The sequence below is a fragment of the Trachypithecus francoisi genome, unplaced genomic scaffold, assembly GCF_009764315.1.
Source record: "Trachypithecus francoisi isolate TF-2019V2 unplaced genomic scaffold, Tfra_2.0 Contig01558, whole genome shotgun sequence".
Taxonomy (NCBI): Eukaryota; Metazoa; Chordata; class Mammalia; order Primates; family Cercopithecidae; genus Trachypithecus; species Trachypithecus francoisi.
In genome coordinates this window covers 3865852-3880887 of record NW_022681440.1, presented here as the reverse complement: position 1 = coordinate 3880887, position 15036 = coordinate 3865852, and the positions used below count along the sequence as shown (strand labels likewise).

At 43.6% G+C, this 15036-nt stretch overlaps 1 protein-coding gene across 1 annotated transcript in view; it reads right to left on the bottom strand.

Annotated features, from left to right (window-relative positions):
* Window positions 1–15036, bottom strand: part of CSMD1 (CUB and Sushi multiple domains 1) — a 2074981-nt gene that overhangs the window by 195119 nt on the left and 1864826 nt on the right. Inside the window, exon 41 of the mRNA XM_033177634.1 lies at window positions 14109–14318. Within this exon, the coding sequence (XP_033033525.1) occupies window positions 14109–14318 (210 nt within the window). The remainder of the gene's footprint in view (window positions 1–14108; window positions 14319–15036) is intronic.

Here is a 15036-nt window from a genome sequence, read left to right as displayed (position 1 = left end):
CACAGAAAAGAGAGAGAGGAAGAGACTAAAGAACAAAGGAAGGAAGAGAGGAAGGGAAGGAATGAGAGGGAGGTAGGGAAGGAGGGAGGAATGAAGAAAGTGAGGAAGGAAGGAAGGAGGGAGGGAGGGAGGGGAGGGGAAGGGAGGGACGGAAGAAGGGATGGAGGGAGGGAGGGACTTAACTTCTCCAAATGGCAGACTGCAAAACCTCAAAGAAAAGCAAGTCACTAAAATGCTTAACATGTCAAAATTCTTGCGAGTATTATGAAAATCTAAGTAGCAGTAAGCCCAAGGAAATACAACAAAAGTAGGCCGGGCGCAGTGGCTCAAGCCTGTAATCTCAGCACTTTGGGAGGCCGAGACGGGCGGATCACGAGGTCAGAGATCAAGACCATCCTGGCTAACCTGGTGAAACCCCATCTCTACTAAAAAATACAAAAAACTAGCCGGGCGAGGTGGTGGGCGCCTGTAGTCCCAGCTACAGGCTGAGGCAGGAGAATGGCCTGAACCTGGGAGGCAGAGCTTGCAGTGAGCTGAGATCTGGTCACTGCACTCCAGCCTGGGTGACAGAGCGAGACTCCGTCTCAAAAAAAAAATACAACAAAAGTAAAATAACATAGAAAATTTTATCTTTTATAAAGGAATCCTTTGTTTGGATCTGAAAAAATAACTATTATTCACATCAAGTGTTTAAATCATAAGTGTCATGAAACCATGCAGTCATCTCTCTGATATCTGTTATATTTTCCTGCTAATATCTAGTTAGTTGATAAATAGCTTCATGCTATTGTCAGTTTTTCAGTTCTTGACTTAGAAATAGAGTGCATGGCTTGATTTTACCAAAGTTCTTGGTAAGTCATTTAACTTCAAGACAGCTACATCTATAGTAACATCTCTGACCTTTACATGGTCATAAATAAATGACAAACTTTAAGAATAAGGTGTACAGCACAGACATCATTGAAAATGACAAGAATTCTCTGTATGATTTATGCATCTTCTTAGGAGTTATTAATTATAATCTTAGCTTCTAAATCTCAAGTAGAACCTAGGAATGTTTATTTGACTTACATATCAGAGTTAAGTGTCATCTTATCAATTTATCAATTTTATAAAATGGCAAACACTAATAAACTATCTAATTAAGTGTCACCTCTGTCAGACATGATACCCTACAAGAAAATAAAATAGCTCAAATTCATGTTCTCATTTCTTTATATTATTTATTTTTATATCTCAGTGATAGAAAATTAATTGCCTACAATAAAAAAAAAAAAAAACGTCGTTTCAAGTTTTTGTTTTATTTATTGAAAGTCCTTTCTTCCGCTTGACACCTGGCCTGGAATGGGGTATCCAAGACATGGGAAAGCAGGACCAATGTTTCCAGATTCTGTTATTGCAAGAGAAAAAGGGAAAGCAGATTTAAGGGTATCTCACAAATCCTTTAAAAGCTGCATGACAAACAATACTGGCCTGGAGTTAGGTGTCAAGCAAATAAAACACTTGCTTAGCCAACCAGATGCTTGACCTAGGAGAGGACTCACACTTTCTAGTGCCCAAAGGCCATACAGTCAACTTCAATGAGCAAGCCAGGAAGAAACTAGAGGAGGCCCTGAAGTCATGACCGCCCACTCTGCCAGGGTTCCCTCCTACGTGGGAATGCAGGACAAATATTTCCAAATTCTGCTATTGTCGGAAAAAAGGGAAAGTGCATTTATGGGTATCTCACAAATTATGTAACATGGAATTCTCAATACTGATAACTGATTTTTGTAAATATTAAATATTTTGTGAGCCAACCAAAGCAATTGTCTGACCTGTGGTCTAGATGATTCCTACATGGGCTTTTTGCAGGTTTGCTTGTTTATTTATAGACCATTATTATAGATTGAAATAATTGGTAGCTTTTGGAACTACATACACATGGCCTTAATAACCTTACCTGTAAAATATCAAGAGTAAAACACAACAAAACCATTAAAAAACAAAACAAAACAAAACAAACATGGAGCTGGGTCAGGCGCTGTGGCTCATGCCTGTAATCTCAGCAGTTTGGGAGGCTGAGGCAGGCAGATCACTTGAGGTCAGGAGTTCAAGACCAGACTGCCCAAGATGGTGAAACCCTATCTCTACTAAAAATACAAAAATTAGCTGGGCATGTTGACACACACCTGTAATCCCAGCTACTCAGGATGGGAGAATCGCTTGAGCGTGGGAGGTAGAGGGTGCAGTGAGCCGAGATTGCGCCACCGCACTCCAGCCTGGATAACAGAGCAAGACTCTGTCTCAAAAACAACAAAAAAAAAACAACCAACCAACCAACCAACAAACAAAAAACATTAAGTGTTGAATATGGTATTAAGAATATTCAAAATGTGGGAGACTTGAGAAGGGCCTAGTGTCAACTGAGATAGACCAATTAATTGACAGTTAATGGTTTATGACATATAATTTTGTTCTATTTTTCTTATTGGCTCAGATATTAAGATCATGCTCATTAAAAATGGAAATTACCATGTAATGAACAAGTTTAACATGATGATCATGGAAGAAGTGTTCGTATTTTAACAGGATATACTTCACTAGGAATGGGGCAAGGGAGGGGACAGTTGGGTAGGAAGATGGGAGAGAAGCACAGAATTCATCATACATGTTATTCAAAATTGTACATCGTACATACAGCTAGACAAGGCGATACAGGTGTGTTGGAGCTGAAAGCCTCCCGCTCCCAATTCCTGGAAGCCTCTTCACTGCTTCCCTTGCTCTACTCCTTCCTCACTTCCCCCAACCCCCATCCACACACAATTCATTCTCTGCATGTAAGCAACTTCTCATTCACTTAAACTTCTTCAGTGACATCACATTGCACCTAAAACAACCTGAATGCATCACAGCCAAATCCCCAGGTCCCCTGACTCCTGGGAAACCTTCTGATCTTTCACTCCCAGTGCACCAGCCTTGTTCCTCTCTTTTCTCTGGATTCATCAGGTTTCTCTCCATCCAGAACTCTTCCTAGCACGTGCAGCCATGTCTCCTTCCAGTCCTTCAAATCTCAATGCCCCCCCGGACAGCGGCAGACCCCAGGCTCCCGCTCACTACCTAAACATCACCCCAATCATTTCCTCCACAGCAGGCACCACTAACGCAGCTTCAGCCTGGGCACGGCTGCAGCCTCTATGCCCGCAACTTCAAATCAATGCCCTAAACATGTGTTTTTGCCTCCAGTCTCTCTCTATTTGCCACAAGTGTTTCCGTAAGAGTCCGTAATCTACACTGTACAATATTAGGTTTTAAAATGTGTCTAAGGCCGTTGTAATTCTCACTTTAAAACCTGTGATTGTTTCTTAAGGTCCTCCAGAGTCCATAACTGTTTTAATCTGAACTACTTCGGCATTCTGGTGAAGTCTAGTAAGTTTCTCAAACTAATGTCTTACTGTATAAAATAAAATACATAAGATTACAAAGGAAACCAGCAATATTAACATATTCTTACAAAAGTGAGATAAAGCAAAATTTGTGGCATGACATTATGTATCTTGTTATTTCACTCAATAACAGGTGGCAAGTCTAATAACTGAGGCAACTTCGAACCATGGTGTAGTAACATTTTGAGATATCTGCAATAAATGAAACAAATCTATGATTTGGTGACAAAGTCACAGGGTATGCTAATACTTTTTTTTTTTTTTGAGATGGAGTCTCATTCTGTTGCTCAGGCTAAAATGCACAGGTATGATCTCTTCTCACTGCGACCTCCATCTCCTGGGTTCAAGCAATTCTCCTGCCTCAGCTTCTTGAGTAGCTGGGATTACAGGTGCCTGCCACCATGCCCAGCTACTTTTTGCATTTTAAGTAGAGATGGGGTTTCACCATGTTGGTCAGACTGGTCTTGAACTCCTGACCTCAGGTGATCCACCCACCTCGGCCTCCCAAAGTGCTGGGATTATAAGCATGAGCCACTGTGCCTGGCCTGCTAATATTCTTTTAATATTATTGCCTGTCTTTAAAATGTGAGGAAATGCTAAATATAAATTAAAGCTTAAGGGGAAAAACACATAAATATTGTTTTGTATATATTTACCATCCAAGTAATAGATTCTTTGAATTTTATCCTCGAGGCCCCAGAACAATTGGTGTAGAGAATTAAACTCATGATCTTAACAGGGGATGCAAATTCCTTCACAATCCAATGCCATCACTCCACTGGCTCATGTCCAAACTCATCCTTCACCTCTGGCAGCCATAATTCCACCTCTAGTGTAAGCCAGGGTTCCCACGTGGCCTCCAGGTCCTGTTCACACGGAATTTTCTCAGGGAAAGCCTGCTCAGTGTCCCTGCTCGGCAAGGCCACCCCACGGGTTTTACCCTCAGACCTCAGCAGATACCTCAGTTATAGAGAGGATCATGTTGGATTTTAATTTTGTAATTGAAAGTCTAGTTTTCTACTAAATTATGACGTTATTTTACAAAACACTTATGTATCTTTTTTTTTTAATCTCTAGCTCTAGGTGCAGAAATTACATTCTCGTGCTAGTCTAATACATGGATAGCTTTCAAGAAAAATTGACTTAAAATACAACCTAATGGGTTTAGATTACAGAGAACTTCACAAGTTATAAAATACTACAATAATGTTTTATTCAAAAATGGAAAGAAAAACTGATCTATGAAAGTAAGCTGATTTGTCTTCAAAGTGTCACTTTTATAAGTTCAGTCTCATCAGTTCTAGATACTGTTGGGCCTCAGGACACCACTCCAAAATATGACTCTAGAAGACCAGAATATGCCATCCCAAAACACACTTCTTTGGTGTATTTCCACCGGATTATTTTGAGACACTGCAGATACAAAAGTAGTTCTGAATAGCTGCCTTTCTGTAAAGGAAATTTACATCTATAAAGGTGATCTACATGAATGAAAGTGTCTGTATCAGGGGGACAGTTGCTTTATTACCTGAGCGACTTTAATCTGCATAGCAAGACAACTACTCACCACACCATTCCTTCCCTCACTCTCTCCTAATTTGACTCCACTACCCTCGGGGAGCCCAAACTCTTATTTCTGGAGCTCGGGACCTACACAAGCTCCAATGTCTTGCCCTTTAATCCTAGGAAAGAGTGAAGGTTAGGAAACCACTCCCAGCCTTCTGTGCTCCAGGAAATGTCTAAGAGGGAAGAGCCTCCTTCGCCAAGGTCTACCGAAGGCTGAGGGCGCCGCTCGGTTCAGCTGGGAGGAGCTGGCTCCTGGATCTTCTCAACTTGCACTTGGCCTCATATGAGGTTAGCTGACTTGCTTGTCCTACGGATACACTGGAATAAAAGGCGTATCAGCCCGGCTCTGCATGAGCCTGCATCCTTCCTCAGGCCCCTGGACATCACCCACTGCAGCGTGAGCCAGCACACAGCTCCTCAGTGACCTGGGGGAGGCCGGCCGGGTCCCCTTCTTGGCTGCTCCTGTTCCTCCTGGGCCCCCCACCTGCTCTTTCTGCCTCACCGCTCTCTAAACAGGAGGCTACTTTCCCCTACTCCCCGGGGATGCGGGCTGACCTGAGGATCCCTCAGAGCCTCCCCTTTACAATCGTCCTACCTCTCTCCTTATAGAGCTTGGGTTTGTCTTGTGTTGGATGCCAGTTACAGCAGCTGGGGGTGCCTTGGCCTCGGGGGAAGAGAGGTGCCCCTGGGAGCAGAAGGCAATCCTGTTACTGTTACACTGGAAGGCTCATGTGGACACCAGCAGACGACAGTGGAGCCCCTAACCCACCAGGAATGAAGGGGTTCTGAGGAGAAACCTGTGGCTGGGCTTCAGGGCTGCGGTTGGGAGGAGTGGGGATAGAGCTTAGGTCTGGGAGGAGGAGGGGGTGAATGTGACCAGAGGTGGGTGAAGAGCCACCTGCTGCTGGCAGGAGTGCCCAGCACTTCTGCCTGGCTCAGAGCACTGACCCTGGGTGGGAGAACTTGGACTCGATCCCCCTCCATGAACTGACCACTGGCCATGACACTCACTGACAGGCCGCACTGCAGCTGTCTCACAAGTCAAACTGAGAAAGGGTGGCATGGCCTTAAAGGCCTGTTGAATCCTTGCAAAGTCCTAGAAAGTGCTCTGTCAGGCCAGGCGTGGTGGCTTACGCCTGTAATCTCAGCACTTTGGGAGGCCAAGGCGGGTGGATCACGAGGTCAGGAGATCGAGACCAGCCTGGCCAACATGGTGAAACCCTGTCTCTACTAAAACTACAAAAATTATCCAGGCGTGGTGGCGGGCACCTGTAGTCCCAGCTACTAGGGAGGCAGGAGAATCACTTGAACCAGGGAGTTGGAGGCTGCAGTGAGCCGAGAGCGTACCACTGCACTCCAGCCTCTCAACAGAGTGAGAGCCCATCTCAAAAAAAAAAAAGAAAGAAAGAAAGAGAGAAAAGAAAAAGAAAAATGAAAGTTAGAACGAAAGAAAGAAAGAAACAAAGAAACAAAGAAACAAACAAAGAAAGAGAAAGAAAGAAAGAAAGAGAAAGCAAGCAAGCAAGCTCTGTCTGTTTGCTGCATAAATCAAGGGCAAGGGTTCTGACCACCAGAGGCCATGACATTAGGCAGTTCCTGAACAATGGCCCCTGGATCTGCAAGAGGCAATGCAGCTACAGCTGACACCTGGATTCCACGGTCACAGGCAGCACCTGCACCCAACCACGACGGCACGCGCTGCAAGTCCTTGTGGAGAATGTCTGACTCTCGGAGTTTTGGCGAGGATATTTTCGCAGCCGTAAAACTTGAGAGGAGCAGGCGGATCTGTCAGGTGTCAGGTCCAAAACGAAAAACTGTGATTGGAGTTTTCCCACAGTGGCCATTCTGTAGCTCAGGGATGGTCGAGTGGTTTTGCAACTCGTGGGAGAAAATTGTTCTTTTTAAACTGACTTCATTAGGATTAAACATTGTTTTCCCTGTTGGTGCACTGACTAAATCATTTGATTTAGAATCCAAAGACTTCACTTCTCTTCCTTCTTCTGAAATACAACATCTTGGCTGACACGACTACTTTGGTGTCTAGCAGACTTGATTCCAAATCATACTTCCACAGGCAGCTGTGCACATTTTCACAATTTGCTAACCTCTCTGAGCCTCATTTTTCTTATCTGTGAAATGTGCATAACCTTGGAATTTATGTGGAAATCAGGAAGCATAGAGTGTGGTGCAGAGTGAGCACACCATACATCACAGTTATTATTGTCATTATTATTATTACTGAGACAGGGTCTCGTTTTGATGCCCAGGCTGGAGTGCAGTGGTGTGATGGCAGCTCATTGCAGCCTTGAACTCCCAAGCTCACGCAATCCTCCCACCTCACCCTCCTAAGTAGCTGGGACCACGGGTGCCCAACACCACGACCAGCTCATTTTTTGTAGAGACAGGGTCTCGCCATGTTGCCCAGGCTGGTCTTGAACTCCTGGCCTTGAGCAATCTGCCCGCCCCGGCTTCCCAAAGTGCAGCAATTATTTTTAATATAGTAAAACAGGGGCAATTAGCTCTTCCAGACCAACTAATAATACTTCTGCAAGAGCAGATGAGGACATAAGAAAACACTAACAAAAATCTCTTGCATACAAATACTTCATTTCCATAGTTTTAATCCAATTATATAACAGTTTCATGGTATATGTATTATGCTGTTTTCCCAGGCACCTTCTTAAAGGAACCAGCTTCTTCCCCTTTAAATTATGCCCTTGAGTGAAGTCTGCTAATCACATTTCTGACTCTGTGACCCAAGTTGAGCTAACACATAGTCTCCGTCCACCTGGCCTCAGTGGCTGAACTTAGACACAAGCTGGTCCCACCAGGATAGTGTTCCCAAAATGTTTAGCAATTGCAGTAGGGGAAGCAGGATCCTGTCCTTGCTGACCAGGGTATGGTTAGATTGGAGACATATCATCCATGTGTATTAGGGCAGAAAAAGGTATGAAAATCAGAACAGGGGCAAACAGAATTCAGGTGTCATTGAGGCCCAGGCTCCGGACGTGCCTCAGCCCACGCAGCTGTCACCTTGTACTTCTTACCTGAACTAGTTTGAGTCAGATTTCTATCATATACAATCAAAGAGGGCAGACTCATGGGGAACATCCTGGATCTTTGTCCCCCCACCATGGATTACATCTAACCACTAATTGATGGGACTCAGCTATGGAGACCAGGTTAGTCCTAGAATTTGATCAAGACTCTATTTTCACAACTATGTGTAACAATGATATACATGTCTATGTGTTGCAGAGAGGACAACCAAGCAAGTAATTCTATTTTTTTTCCCTCGAGATAGAGTCTCACTCTGTCACCCAGACCAGAGTGCAGTGGCACAATCTTGGCTCACTGCAACCTCTGGTCTCCCAGGTTCAAGCGATTCTCCTGCCTCAGCCTCCTGAGTAGTTGAGATTGCAGGCACTCCCCACCACGGCAAGCTAGTTTTTGTATTTTTAGTAGAAATGGGGTTTCATCATGTTGGCCAGGCTGGTCTGGAACTCCTGACTTCAGGTGATCTACCCACCTCGGCCTCCCAAAGTGCTAGGGTTATAGACGTGAGCCACCGTGACTGGCTGACAACCAACTAATTCTGATCCCTTTGGGATTTTTGGTGGCAATGGAACAGATGAAATGAAAAGAAGAGAATAACAGTACTGGCATCGATAATATTTTTATATCACTGGTTACACCCAGGGTACACTCAGAGCTGTTTGCACACATGGTAGGACTGCCAGTGCCTGAGGTAATTCTTGGGGTCATGTTTCCTGATAGTAACTACAAATCCCACCATCCCTGTGTAACTGGTACTTCGTTGGCTGAAAGCACAATCCCCTAAAGAAGCCCTCTACAAAATCCAACATTACCAAGACTGGACACGTGGTATTTGTGCCAGTATCTGCAGTGACATGAATTGGCTAAATTTTTAAATATTTTTCTATGTAATAGTCTTTGGAATTTAAATATATATATATTTTAAATTTTATTAAATTGACAGATAATAATTACAGATATTCATGGGGTACATAGTAATGTTTCAATACATATAATCTATAGAGATCAGATCTGGGCAATTACTACATCTGTATGTTCATCATCTCAAGCATTTGTCATTTCTTTGTGGTGGGAATGTTCAATATCCTTCTGGCTCTGTGAAATTACGGAATATGTTATTGTTAACTACAGTCACCCTAAAGGGCTAGAGAACACCATCCTTGTTCCTCCTATCTAGCTACAATTTTTTTATCCTTTAAAAGAGTTTTGCTAGCAATATCTGCAATGAGTAGGGACTAAAAATCAATTTAATTTAATGAGGAAGTCAGAGCACAGATAAACCAAATAAAGGCAAGCCCTGCACAGGTGCTTCCTAAAATGCATATGCAGCACAGCAGAAAGTTCCTTAGCATGGGTGGGGTGAGGGGGAACGCCTCAAGTATGGAGCTCACAGGTGTGCACTGGGGACCAATTACAGGCAAGGCACTGCGCTTCCTGCTGAGCACAGAGCGAGGTAACACAGAAATGACCATCACCTTTATGCAGTGTATTGTTTTTAGTAAGGCATCCTTTAAACATAGAAATACATCTGTCCCTTGGCTTATGCAGGGGGGTGGGTTACAGAATATGCATATAAAATAATGGAGCATTTTCATATAATCTAAGCACATTCTCTTGTATACTTTAAGTCATCTCTAGATTACTTATAATACCAAACACAAAGCAAATGCCGTGTAAATAGTTGTTATTCTGTATCACTCAGGGAATAACGATAAGAAAAAGAGTCTGTGCATGTTCAGTAGAGACACAATCATGTGTTGCGTATTTCAGAATATTCCGATCTGAGGTGCTTGAATCCACACATGCAGAACCCATGGATGCAGAGGGCTGACTGTATACAATAAATTCCTGATTTTATTAAGTCCCAGGGTATGCCTGTCAGTTTAGGTTCATTTATATGGCATTAAAAGACAATATTCCTGCTGGGTGCAGTGGCTCACGCCTATAATCCCAGCACTTTGGGAGGCCGAAGAGGGCAAATCACCTGAGGTCAGGAGTTTGAGACCAGCCTGGCCCACATGATGAAATCCTGTCTCTACCAAAAATACAAAAATTAGCCGGGCATGGTGGCGGGTGCCTGTAATCCCAGCTACTTGGGAGGCTGAGGCAGGAGAATTGCTTGAACCTGGGAGGCAGAGGTTGCAGTGAGCTGAGATTGTGCCACTGTACTGCAGCCTAGACAACAGAGTGGGACTCCCTCTCGAAAACAAAAAACAAGAAAACAATATCCCATATCTCAGTGACTTAATATAAGACAGCTTCCTTCTGGCTCTGGGTTGGGATGGCAGGAGACTACTGTAGATACTCAGGGATCCAGATGACTGAGCAGCTATTAGAGCAAACTAAATTTTGGCTATTCAAGGTTCCATCCCAAGCGACATTCACTCCAATTTCATCACTCAAAGCAAGTCACACCACCACACTTCATTTTGAAGGCACCTCTATCCTGAGTCCAGAAGTGGAGAGAATGGGAGAGATCTGGCAGGAATGCTCTTGACCAGCACACAGGGAGAAGCACATCAGAATTCAAGCTTCTGAATGAGGAGACCTCCCCTGGTCGGGGTACTCAGAGATTGCCTCCTTCAGGGTATTACACAGAAACAGTTCTGAGTGACTAACCAAAGAGTGGGGATGGAGATGGAGAGCATTGCAGGCTGAGATTGCTACACGTGTAAAAGATCTGAGGTAGAAATCACTGTGGCTGCCGGAGACATTTCAGAGAGGCAAGTGAGAATCAAGACAGAGAAAGAACCACAGCCTGGGAGACTGGGCTCCTTATAGACATTGAACTATTTCCTAAAACTCTAAGAAAGCATGGTAAACGCTTTCATCACAAAAGGAATCAATCCGGTATGCCTTTTGGAAAGAAGAGAGAAGTTGGAAGAGTAAATCTGGAAAGACATTTAGGAGTTTGGCCATTTTCTAGGAGAAAGGTCTGAGAGCAGTTAGGGCTGCTGGTGGTGACAGACGGCGGCAGGCGCAGATTCCAGGAACACTGCACCTCACACTTAGACGGGGAGACTGGAGGATAGGATGGGAAGCAAAACTGTGAGCTCAGCTTCGGGCACATGTTTCAGTGCCTGTGTCTTTCCCAGTGGAGGCGGAAAATAGACATCGTGTCCTGGGGCTTGCAGAAGACTTGAGCTGGAGGCACCAGGCACAAGACGTATCAGCTGTGAATGGCCGTGATGGGCTTTGAATCCAGGAGTTTGAATCATGGAAAGCATAGGATGGAATATAGGAGGATTCCAACCTCCTATATAGCTAAAGTCAGTTAGAAGTGGTCAAGGAAGCAAAGAAAATAAGAACTTAGCCAGAGAGACAGCAGAATAGCCCAGAGATTTTGTGGCAGCTGAAGCCAAGGGAAAAGGGCGTCAAGAGAAGTGGTAGGCATACTGGAGGTCACCAGGAGACATGAGAAAGGAAGTGTGCCTCTAGGGCTAGTGACATTAACATCTCCTGAAATAGAAGATCTTGTCCATAGAAGAGCCATTCATACTAGACACCAGCTGAATAGATAGAAGCGAGAAACAGGTGTGGAAATTGAGCATGTTTACGTAAGTTTTCTGGAATTTTGTTTTAGAAATTAGAAGCTGGAGGAAGATCGGAGGTCAAAGGTACATTAAAATTATAAATAGATGTGTACATGTGTACGTGTGTGTGTGGATGTGTGAGGGACTTGAGTTATATTTGAAATGCTATTGGGGAAAATTTCATGGAGAGATAGTAGCTGAAAATGCAGAAGTAGAAAATATTCACTATACAATGTCTCTGAAATAGTAGGGAGAGAGGTACCTAGAGCATAGGATCGATTACTGGTTTTTTTCTTTTTTTTAGATGGAGTCTCCCTCTGTCGCCCAGGCTGGAGCGCAATGGTGTAATCTTGGCTCACTGCAACCTGCACCTCCCGAGTTCAAGTAATTCTCCTGTCTCGGCCTCCTGAGTAGCTGGGATTACAGGTGCCTGCCATCATGCCCGGCTAACTTTTGTATTTTTAGTAGAGATGTGGTTTCACCATATTGGCCAGGTTGGTCTCGAACTCCTGACCTCAGGTGATCCATCTGCCTCTGCCTCCCAAAGTGCTGGGATTACAGGCATGAGGCCACCACACCTGGCCTCGATTACCCTTAAGTAGGAGGTACATTCTCTTCCACTGAAAATGAGAAAGAGCAGAAAATAGGTGCACAGGCAAGCAGATCTGTATCCATTTTGTTGTGGGAAATTGCTTCCTCTCTGATGTTCTCTCTCTCTCTTTCTTTCTCTAGTGTGCTTCAAGTAGGGAATGATTAGTGAGTGATACTGTTTGCTAAGTAGTAAGAAAATAAAGAAAGGAAACACCGGAAGACACAGTGTGTTCATAGAAAAATGCTGGCAATGTCTACAGGCATATTGCTCACTGATTTAGCCTTTAGTTTCCTCTCTTTTATGCTCCTACCTAGATTTCCAGTTTAACAGACCTCAATCCTGGAAGTCTGTGTCTATATTTTATATTTTAGGTGAGACTACACATAATAATGCCTAAGAGTTCAACATAAAATACTAGCCTCTTTCAGTAATAAATATGAAAGCCCTGTTTCTGAGCATTCTGTGGAATTAGGGAAACAAGTGATTTAACTATAGTTTTAAAAAAAATGGCAAGCTCTAGATTTAACATTTTCAACCTCATTTGATCTACCAATATTCAAGGAAAGGCCATACAAATCATTTTGCATGAAATAAAAATGTTGAACTTTTTCACATGTCAAAAATGCTTTGATGATGCAAACTTTTCTTACAGATTGCATATTTGAAGGAGTAAAAAATGATAAAGTTCAATCCCTGATTTTTTTCTCTTTTTGTGGTGAAAGTTGAACATGAACAGTGCAGGTAGCCATTATCTGTGCTAAGGCAAGGCATACACACCTGAGAGACCAACAGACTTACCGTCATATGTATCAACTCCCGGCACCATGGGACGCTCGGTGTCCTGAATGGATGACAGCTCACAGGGACACGTGACAAATGGGAAAGCTATGGGATGATGAGACTCAGTGGCTGAGCACGCAGATGACTACGGTCATGGGAGAGAGTGTGTGCAGGTGGAATGGGAGTGCAGGTGAAGCGTAGGTAACAGCTGTACCTGATCATCCCCTGTGTGTCTGTGAAACCGCCTTTGCAAAATTATACCTGAGGAAATTGTGACAGCGAAAGAAACCAGACCTAATCAACTCCATCTTGCTTCGAACCTTTAAGCTGTCCTTGTTCATTCCTGGACATAGACTGAATTAATTTGGGGAAGGTATTCAATTCTTGATTTGACTCTGAAACAAAATTGATAATGGCCTTTTCCCGAAAAGACCCCCTCTTGCCTGGGGACCAGTCTGTCTTTTCAGGACTAACAATTAGCTATAAGGTTAGAAATTATGGTTTAGGGGTCATGCAACCTCTGTCTCCAAGACTCCAAGAGTCTGAACCTCCTGAAATTGCTCTTGGGGATCACATCACTCTTGCAAAACCTAACATCAGTGCTTGAGATATTTTGCAGATCCTGCACTTGCTGGATCAGCTGACACCACCCAGACTGGTAATCTGGCCCAACCAGTTCTGCCATCACACCCAGGAACAGGAGACAGCAAGAAAAACTCACTTTGGCCCCCTGTGATTCCATCTCCAACCTGACCAAGGAGCACTACTGGCTCCCCAAGCCCCTACCCGCCAAATTATTTTTAAAAACTCGAATCCCTGAATGCTGGGGAGGATGATTTGAGTAATAATAAAACTCTGGTCTCCCACACATCTGGCTCTACATGAATTACTCCTTCTGTGTTGCAATTCCCCTGTCTTCATAAATCAGCTCTGTCTAGGCAACGGGCAAGGCAAACCCACTGGCGGTTACATCTGTGTCCTTATCTCTGTTTTCAAAAACAAGTGTTCCACTACGAACCAGAAGCCAGCATTCCACCGAACAATTATTCCAGCTGTACGAACTTCGAACCAATCAGGGAGATTTATATTTACATGCAATTGAAATGTAAGAAGTGTATTTAGATCCGGGTTTCAGTTCTTGTTGTTGTTCCTTACCTTGGTAAGCAAGTTTAAATCCTTGCCGGTTTTGCGAATGGTCACTGTAAAAGTGGATGAGGGTTTCATGCGTTGTGCTCAGCAGGGCCGCGGGGAGATCCATGCCGCTAAATTGTCCGATCATGGGGCTGGTGTGGTAAGGTCCGTTTTGAATTTCAAGGAAGTCATGATTAGCTTCGGTAGAGAAATTCAGAAACTGAATATGGGCACCTGTGGAAAAACGTGCGAACTTAATGAAAGTTCATATCAAAATGTATAAAATCAAGGCTCATGAAAAGTGACTGGAGTGTTAGCAGTCTCCCCAGACAGTCCCTCTCTGTGAGACAGAACCATGCCATGGAGGATGGCAGGCACTGTGGATGAGGATACACCCTGGCTCCATCTTCCCTCTGCCACTTTCTGCCTCATGGTCTTTTTCCAGGAAACTCACGTCCAGAAGTCAATTTGTTTGTGAAATGTGAATATTACCAGCACCGTACCACAGAGCTACACGGGTAGAATCCTTAAGAGTACCAACTAGCACACACGTGCACCGGGATGATTTTGTCCAGTGACTTTTACAATCATGACGATCTTAAATATGAAGTTGTGATCATCTGTTACATCACCCAAAAGCTAACTGATGGCTTTATCAAGGAAAAAACAAAAACAAAAACAAACAAAAAAACAATTTTGGTCTTAAAACATGCAGTAGAGTTTGTTTTTGTTTTACGTTTGTCTGTTTGTTTTGCCTGTTCTCCTTGTCCCATAGTTTTATGCAGCAAACTTTAAAAGTGGCTTTTACACTAACTGGATGGTCCTACCATTGCACAAGTTTTATTAGTTAAGTGATCATTTTCTATTGTGTTATGTGTGCAAAACAAATTATTGATGTTTGTGAGAAACCCAATCCAATAAACCCCACCAGAACTCTCACAATTAAATCTAA